This window comes from Colletotrichum abscissum (assembly GCF_030869225.1).
Source record: "Colletotrichum abscissum strain IMI 504890 chromosome Unknown Scaffold_161.1, whole genome shotgun sequence".
In the NCBI taxonomy this organism is placed as follows: domain Eukaryota; kingdom Fungi; phylum Ascomycota; class Sordariomycetes; order Glomerellales; family Glomerellaceae; genus Colletotrichum; species Colletotrichum abscissum.
Window position 1 is genome coordinate 1 of NW_026850056.1, and position 8,927 is coordinate 8,927.

The following is an 8,927-nucleotide window of genomic DNA, read 5'->3' on the forward strand; positions in this document are numbered from 1 at the left end:
GACGACTATGCTGCTGATGCCGAGGCAGCCTTTCGTCGAATCCCTGTAGCACCGGATACGGTAGCGTGGAACTTAAGCATTGCTCCCTTCGTTTGAGGGTGTCAAGCAGGCGATGCAGCGTTAACCCCGTCAACACATGTGACTACATAAAGCCCACGCCGCTGATGAGATGAGGGCGGCACCCCGTACCATATCAAGATCACAGTTAAGCACGTTCTTACTCTAGACGAATAACTCAATTGCAAAGCCAAATCACTCCGTTTCTAAGTTACGTGCAAACTAATCTGACGCTTCATATCATCCCCCGCCGCAAGTATTAAGTAATACGGAAACGTTTCAGGTATCCGAACGCTCCAGTGTTGCCACCGCCCTCGCTCTTTACACCATGGAGGCTAGTCTCCGTATTCGGGCGCACACCCATAAACAAGACAGAGTTATAGTCTAACACAACACCGGTCTTCTCCTTCACGGCCGACAAGCTGACCGACTGGTTCACAGGCCAGTACCACCTGGCCGACATCTTCCGGACATGAGATGCCGCAGACGAGTCAACGGATTGCTTAGAAAGCAGCATCGTAGCCCTGCTACTCTTGTGACTGATAGGCTTCACTCCACTACCCTTGGCCTCACAAACCACAGCACGACTAGACTTGTCGCTGTGCAACGAGGCTTCAAAAATGCTGCTATCCTGAGCCAGTGCGCTAAACTCAGCAGACGTCAGTTCCTTCACCCGAGGGTTGTCCATCCGACCCAAGAGGGAAGGGTCTCCATAACCAAATTGAAACCTCTTGTCCTCCGGATAAATCTGTACCGGGCTGGGCGTACTCAATGTCCCCAGGTTGTTCACAGCAAACACCTCGATGTCCGCATTGGCATACACATCGCCTTCCAGGTCGATTCCAGTGAGGTGCAGCTTCGAAACCGTATTTTATTCCATGTAAGTCCCCAACATGGCACTAACAGGAATTTCCCGTAGTTCTGGCCTTGCCGGTCACCAGACGCAAAAAAAGAGACCGAGGCGCCACCCGGCGAAGTGAACACCGTACTTGTAGCCTCTCCCAGGCTCTGAGCCTCCAATGTCCTCTTCGAGCACCATCCTTGCGCCGACCGTATCCACAGTCGACCTCCGGGTTCTTCTACGTGCGTAACCACTCCGTTGAGTTATGCGACAATAGTACGCCATTGCTGCTTGCGAGAAAGATTGAACCACGTCCGGTTAAGGAGGGGGCTTCCGCCATTCAACTCCTCTTTCAAACGTCTTGCCCCGCATCGTTCATGAATCCTCCTCCCGTCTCCGCCTCAGTGTGCCTCCCCATTTGGATCTCGACCTGCTGAAGTAAGCAGCTGGACCCACACTGCTTCCGTCGGTCCCCTTCGCCGCAGTTTACACACAAAAAAAGACCGTGCCTTTTCTATCAATCATATTTTGAGCCATCGATCCAAAAATATCTACTAATACCTAGACACCAGCTTTTGCCGGCAAACTGGTAGATGGGGCCTTGGGCCTTCGTCTATCAACAACAAACTACAAGACCGCCTGCGGCAGGATGATTGACAATGGACAGCCTTCGGCGACAAGGAGCAAAGGCCTTTCAGGTCGCACAGAGAAACAATAGTGACTTTGTCATCGGAGTGGAACGAGAAGGGCTATCAGCCCGCGTAGAAGCGTAGCGCGAGTGAAACGGGAGCGTGGATGGAGCGTAAGCTGAGCTACAGCGGGGGTGCAAAGGAAGCGAAGCTATTCAGAAGGTGGCTTGCCACCGTATGATTGAAAAGAAAAGAGTTTTAGTCACAACGTTGTCAATTAAGGTACAAGTACAACGTTTCACTACCTCCGTCTCCGGCTGCGGTGTCACAGGGCTCCGCCCTGTATCCCTTTTCGGGATCTCTGCCCGGGTCCTCCAGAGGTGATCAGCTAATTGTCACAAAGTAAAGAATAGTTTGATCACCATCAGTAACATTTCAGCCTTACTGTCTTGAGAAAGTTTACCAAGTTTAGTTTGTTCTGAAGCTTACAGACTAACTGAAAGAAAATGAAGTCATAGTGAACCAAGTCAGAACCACACCAAACAAAGATCAAATCAGTTCATATCAATTCAATTGGGTCTTCCATAGCCACGTTTTCCCAACTACCTCGTCATCCCTCCCGTGCAGCGGACTACTCGTCCTGCCGCTCTCACTCTCAACTAGGCTCTCGCTCTTGCTGTCACATTCCATTCTCTTCCACCCCGTTCAAGGCTGGCTCACGCTACGTGACTAGGCACATTGTGAGACAGAGTCTGCAGCTCTGCCGATCGCTGCCGCCCATGCCCTAATGAATTTATCAACAGTAACGCCCTCCCCGGGCCACCTGGCATCCACGATTTCGCCGCGGGCGAGATACTTGTGCCACTCCCTCATGTTCATCATCGTCGACACCCTCCTCGGTTTGTCCACAAACAACAACACGGTAAAAATGGAGATCCCACTCCGTTCACCAACACTTCCCCAGAAGGACACTTCGTTGCCAAAACGCCTGCCAAGCGTATCTATGAAGTCGCCGATCGACTCCCCTTCCCCCGGTCGGTAGGATATGCAAAAGGCCGATGCCTTTCCCGCGCCCCGGCTCGCATTGGGTGTCGACGCCATAGTCGACTACTGAACAACTTGTCTTCCGCAAGTGTGTGAACGTGTGAGTGGTTTACCGCGGCCCGTCCGTGGAGTGTGCGCTGCAGCTAACCAACGAGTGCTGATGCCAGAACGCTGCCTGCGTCTGGACACAGATACAAAGACAAAAAAGAGAAAAGGCGCCTGAACCAACACACTACAAAGTGCGGGGGACTTCCGTCTTTAAATACTTGGCCTTCCTGGCCTATTATGCGGCCGCTACCACTGCCTATCTCACCCTGTTCGTTCATTGGTCCTCCGGACCCACTTCTAGAGACTCCACTCTCTGTCAGTATCACTAAACCACTTCGGGTTAGTCTATCCTTCTCCCGTCAGTCCCTTCCTCCGAAGCTTATCACCGAAAGTGCACAGACACTTTCTTAGTCAGCTGCATTTTCGACCTGGCCATGGCCCCAAAAAGTGCTTTAACAACTCGACACACAAATTTACTACGTATTTGTTAGATGGGCCAATGGGCCATCGTCTATCAACAACAAATTATAAGACCGGGCTCCGCCCGGGTTGATCGACGACAGGCGGCCTTCGGCGACGAGGAGCAAAGCCAAACGCAGGTGCGCAGCACCGTAGAGAGGCGCAGTGCAGGTGTGCAACACCGTAACAAAGAGAAGCGAAGCAGATCGAAGGTGGTTTACCACCGTAGAGGAGCGCAAGCGGAACGCAAAGGGCTATCAGCCCGCATAGAGAGCAAACGAAGTGAAGCTGGAACGGAGTGAGGAGCGAAGCGATCACGACAGTGGAGGCGCAACGCAGTGGGGCGACTACAGGAGGTGCGTAAGCACCGTATGTTTAAAAAGAAGTGTTAAAGAACACTTAATTGACAATTAGAATCAGTATCACATTGAACACCTTCACTTCGTTCCGGAGTCATGGGCTCCGCCCATACCCCTTTCCATAGTTTGGAATGGGCCTCCGGCGGTGAAAAGCAGATCAGTTTAAGTCAAGATAAAAGAATCAACATCATTTGGGCTCTAACTATCTCTTGGGCTCAGGCACCCTAGTCAACAATAAAAGAAGAACGAGTGAGTACCACAGCAAATGTCACAAAGACCAGGTCACTTTCAACTGTGCAATTCCCATTGCGTCTAGCTCCGCTCTATCCGTTATACTAATTACTCCCTCCTGGTCGTACAGGCATCACACGCTCCTCGCTTATCTCGGCTCTCATCGTCGCCCGGCTCCGAACTTCCCCCAGCCACCCACTCGGTGGCTGTTACCGCCTCAAGGCTAATAGCTCACACCAGCCGCACTGGGCAGCCCCGGCAGCGTCACCCTCGCCGCCGAACAATTATTCACAATCTGATGCGCAAGAAGCCAGGACGTTATTCCCGGACTCTGCACGGTAGAAGGCCTCACGGCAGACAATGCCGTTACACGAAGAAGATCTCTTCCCGACAAAAGCTTCCTAAGCAAAGCGTATGTCACTGGCTTCGAGGGGACTCCCTCCCCAAAAAGCCTAATCCTTGCGGTATTCAGATCCACAGGCGACAGGACCTGCCCCTCCAGTCCCTTCTCCTTCCACAGAGAAATGTGCCCCAGCACGGCAAAGACCAGCTCAGAACAATTCCAAGTCTCGCAGCTCCCGCCGCAAAGTGCTCTCGCAGCCCTCATGACCACCGGGTCTCTGTTCGTTTCAAAAGAAACGCCTCCGTTTTCCGAAAACTTCGTGCTGCCGCCGACAACAAAGCTGTCCGGGTACTGTTTCTCCAAAACACTTAAGTAAGTCAGGGCCGCCGCCCTCACGTCGCCTGAAGTGCAGTTGTCAGCAACTACTCTACACAATCGCCTTCACGGCTTGCATCGATTACTCACCAGGAGTAATAGCTCTATCCATTGACTCTGTCATTGTGTGACTACCAGACACAGTCTGTTCCGCTCCCCGTGCGTATTCGTAACCGAATAAAACCTCCCTGGGTTTATTGAGTGAGATTGTTGCCCGCAACTATCGTCTGTCGACTGGAAGCAAACTCCAAAGTTTGAGTGGTGTTGCGCCCACGCAAGAACACATAAAAAAAAAGGAAAAGTAAAGAAAAGAATGGGTAGAGCACACCACCTGGGTGCATGCCATCTTTTAAATAGTTGGTTGGCCTCCAACACAACCGTTCTACTAAGCGCTTCTTTGAAGCTTGCCGCCCTGCTGTCTCCCTCCCGGTCGTTCATTGGTCCCCTGGACCCACATTCCAAAGTATCCACCCTTTGAAAGTAACGCTAAACCATGATAGGTTTAGTCAACTCACTCCCACTCCTCCGTCATTCCCGTTATTATTACCGGAAAGTGCCCGTGCACTTTCTTAGTCACCAGCCCTTTTGGCTTGGGCCATCGGCCCAAAAGTGCTCTAACACGACAGACAACAGATTTGCTGCGCATCTGTTAGATGGGCCATTGGGCCATCGTCTATCAACAACAAATTATAAACCGGCCACGGGCCGGGGTTGATCGACGACAGGCGGCCTTCGGCGACGAGGAGCAAAGCAGAACGCAGGCGTGCAACGCCGTAGAGAAGCGCAGTGCAGGTGTGCAACACCGTAACAGAGTGGAACAGAGGTGACTTGTCACCGGAGTGCAACGCAAAGGTCTTTCAGACCGCACAGTAGCGCAGCGCGAGCGGAAACGCAGGTGATGCAATCACCAGAGTGCAAGCGGAAGCGAAGCTATTCAGAAGGTGGCCCCGCCACCGGATGACAGAGAGGAACGGAGGTGACAACGTCACCACAGTGGAACGCAAAGGGCAATAAGCCCGCACAGTCACGAAGGTGCGAAAGCACCGCAGGGATGGAGTGAAGCGGAAGCAGAACGCAGGTGCTTTAGCACCAGAGTGAAGCGTGAGCGGGAGCGACCAGAGAAGGTGAGAATCACCGGAACGTAAAGTGCAACGCAGGTACGCAGTACCGTAGTGGAACGCTGTGGGAATCGGGGGGTGCGTAGCGCGAGTGGAGCGCAGCAAGGCGGAACGCAAGTGAAGCCGTAGCGTAGTGCAACGGGAGCGAAGCAAAAGAAAAAAAAGTTTTTAGAAGAACAAACATTGTCAATTAACATCACATTCACATTCATTGATTATCCCAATCAACTTGGGCTTGAACACCTTCGCCTTCGGCTCCGGAGTCACGGGGCTCCGCCCCATACCCCTTTTTTCGGATCTCTCCTCGGGTCCTCCGGAGGTGATCAGCTAGTTGTCACTAAGCAAGGCTCAGCCTAACTGCTTGGGGAAGGCCTACCCCTCTTAGGGTAGATGAGGTTATTCCCGTCAATCTTTCATTTCATTTCAGTCTATTTCACTCCAGTTCAATCACATCAGGTAGCCTCTCGTCTACCATGCTCCGCAACCTAAGCTCCGCCCAAGCCAGCTGCTTGCAGCCATGCCCGTCCCGGGCCAGGTACGAAACAACATTGTGAAATCCCTCCGCGATGTACGTCTCCAGAATACCGAGATCCTCTAGGATCTTAAGTGCCTTGCACCTGTCTGCCTCACGGCCGCTGCTCTCCAGCAAGCAGATTGCCCGGGTCCAACCCTCCATCCACTCCCACCGGTCGTAGCCAGTCGACTGCCACGTCGACCATTCAAATAGTCTCTTAACGAAACCCTTACGCTTCTCCGCGACATATCGTGTGGGTGCCCTGTCTCCGAACAGGAGGAACACCGGCTGTGCCATCACCAACTCCGTGATATTGGCTTCACGCCATGAACCAAAAGAAAAAAGATTCCTCTCAGAATCCAGTGATTCCATCCAGCTCCTTCTCGTCGCGTCCTGTGCTTCTCGCACTCTCTTCAGTGGCTGCCCATCCGGGTCAACAAATACTGTTCACCGGCAACAGTAAGGCAGAATCGTCTCTAGCGATTCCAAACCCTTTTCGCCCAGCAAAAAGAAACCAAAAAGCTGTCCCTCCGTGACAATAGACCACCTCCCGTGAGCTGCTATGTGTTCGGCCGCATCGCCAAACACCGATATTCGTTCGACCCCCAGTCGACTGAAGGAAAAGAAAAAGAAAGAAAGAAAGTGAAAGATCCCATCTTTTTCACCACTCTCGTGTGACGGGCCTTCGTCCCTCTTATACTTCCCGTATTCTTGCTGCCTGCTTCGATCAAACTGGTTGCCCCACAACCATTACTCCAAAGTATCCACTCTTTGGATGTAAGCCTAACCATGTCTGGTTAGCTTGACTCATTCCCGTTTCCTCCGTCACTCCATGATTAGTCACCAAAAAAGCACAGACTTTTTTCTACACTTGGGCCCTGGGCCATGACCCAGGAAACGCCCTTAACAACAATAGACACAGCTTTTGCGGGCAAGCTGTTAGATGGGCCATTGGGCCATCGTCTATCAACAACAAATTATAAACCGGCCACGGGCCGGGGTTGATCGACGACAGGCGGCCTTCGGCGACGAGGAGCAAAGCAGAACGCAGGCGTGCAACGCCGTAGAGAAGCGCACAGCGAAGGTGATGCAATCACCAAAGCGAAAGAGAAGCGTAGCAGAACGCAGGTACGCAGTACCGTAGAGGAGCGCAAGCGGAACGCAAAGGTCTTTCAGACCGCATAGTCACGAAGGTGATGCGAAGCCATCACCGTAGGGAGTGAGCCAACGTAGTGGAACGAGAACGCAGTCGATGCGTCAGCAGAGACGTAGTGGAAGTGCAACGCAGTGGAGCGATTAAAAAGAATTGTTCCAAAGAACAGTTTATTGACAATTAGAATCAATGTGGGCTTTAACTACCTCCGCTTCGCTGCGGTGTCACGGGCTCCGCCCGTACCCAACTTTCACATCTTGGAAGATTTGGATCAGTCAATTGACACTAAGCAAGTAACAGTAGAGGCATTCATTTGGGCATTAACTATCTAAAAGAACAGAGGATGGTTTGTGCTTAAGCCAACAAACTCATTCAAAGATCATGTCACAGTCAAATATACACAGAGTCAAGACATCCGTCAATCAAATCAATTCATCATTCTATTCTGCATGCACGAGCAAGGGGTTCCACCCTGGTCACTCCGCTCCCTCTCCGGTAAATATCATCGCTAACCACCGATGCATCCAACAGGATCAGTCTCCCGCTGAAAGTATGCTGTTCCAACAGAAGAAAAGTCCACTACACGACTTGCGTCGTCACTCCCGCCAGGAGCTTCAACCTCCTCCGCTTCTCTCCGATCGGACCGGCAACAGGCTGGCCCAGGGCCTGCAAGTACGCATTCGCCCTCCCGGCTAGTTCCCTAAAGTCAGTCACCTTCCACCGTCTTCACAGACAACTGGCACTCACCAGAAAGTAGCGCAATCTCCGATACCGTGGTTGGGAAGTCCTCCATAACCTCCCCCGTCTGCAACGACCTCAGCCCCTCCAGCGGCTCATCAGGACGCGTCACCGTCGCGTTCAAGCTCCGAGCCAAGGCGTTCAGCTCACTACCCACTCCGTTTAGCAAAGACTGCTGCTCCACGCACAGAAAACCGCCCTCTGGGGCTTGCAACTCACCTCGCAATGCTCCGTCGCTCCATGCTCCGCAAACGTGTGTCGATGGAATCAACTACCTCCCGTAGTCCCTGCACTGCTCTCAGGAGCTGACCACCGTGGTCAATCACTGGCAGATTGCTGCAAAGCTGAAACTGGTCCCCCAGTTCTGTGAAGCCGGTCGCGATCCTCGCAAAGTCGGGTTGTGGGCCTCTGGCCACCTGAAAAGCATCCATCCCGTCTGCGTTCTGAAGAATACTCGCCTCAGGGCTGCGTGGAATCAGTAGAAAGTCGCGTCCGCGATAGCAAGCAACAAATGCCACCCTTTGTTGTGTCTCCACTAATCACGTCTTCACGTGATGTAATACCGTTGCCGAGCAACTGTTGGCGTCACCGCCTGAGCCAAAACTGCACTCTCGTGCTTGTGTTCCACACATTGGCCGGAAGCTGGATAAAACCAGAAACAAGAACAAAGGAACTCCGTTCATCTTTGGGCCTGCCGTCCGGGGATCGTTCCCCTTTAAATAACTTTCCTAGTGACTCACTCACGTTCAATCAGTCTCCGTCCCGTCACTCAATTGGCTGCCTGCCAACCCGACAGAGACTCCACTCTCTGTCCGTAACACTAACTCAAAAGAGTTAGTCTGACTCATTCCCAGTCCTCCGTCCTTCCCATGATTACTAATGAAAGTGTGCACAGACACTTTCTTACCTGACCGCATTTTTGAGCTGGGTCATGGCCCAGCAAATGCCTACTAACACCTAGACACCAGTTTTGGCTGGCAAACTGGTAGATGGGCCATTGGGCCATCGTCTATCAACA

At 52.4% G+C, this 8,927-nt stretch overlaps 3 protein-coding genes across 3 annotated transcripts; all 3 read right to left on the reverse strand.

The window, feature by feature from the left end:
- Positions 1 to 316: 316 nt before the first annotated feature.
- CABS01_16806 (uncharacterized protein) lies at positions 317 to 1,316 on the reverse strand (the record flags this gene model as incomplete). Its single annotated transcript, XM_060550135.1, has 2 exons — positions 317 to 913; positions 1,257 to 1,316. The coding sequence occupies 2 exons, from the start codon at positions 1,314 to 1,316 to the stop codon at positions 317 to 319; spliced, it is 657 nt and encodes a 218-aa protein (XP_060402868.1).
- A 4,621-nt stretch (positions 1,317 to 5,937) lies between these two features.
- Positions 5,938 to 6,315, reverse strand: CABS01_16807 (uncharacterized protein; the record flags this gene model as incomplete). Its single annotated transcript, XM_060550136.1, has 1 exon — positions 5,938 to 6,315. One exon carries the CDS (start codon positions 6,313 to 6,315, stop codon positions 5,938 to 5,940), a length of 378 nt encoding a protein of 125 aa, XP_060402869.1.
- A 1,435-nt stretch (positions 6,316 to 7,750) lies between these two features.
- CABS01_16808 (uncharacterized protein) lies at positions 7,751 to 8,340 on the reverse strand (the record flags this gene model as incomplete). Its single annotated transcript, XM_060550137.1, has 3 exons — positions 7,751 to 7,863; positions 7,919 to 8,058; positions 8,129 to 8,340. The coding sequence occupies 3 exons, from the start codon at positions 8,338 to 8,340 to the stop codon at positions 7,751 to 7,753; spliced, it is 465 nt and encodes a 154-aa protein (XP_060402870.1).
- Positions 8,341 to 8,927: the final 587 nt, after the last annotated feature.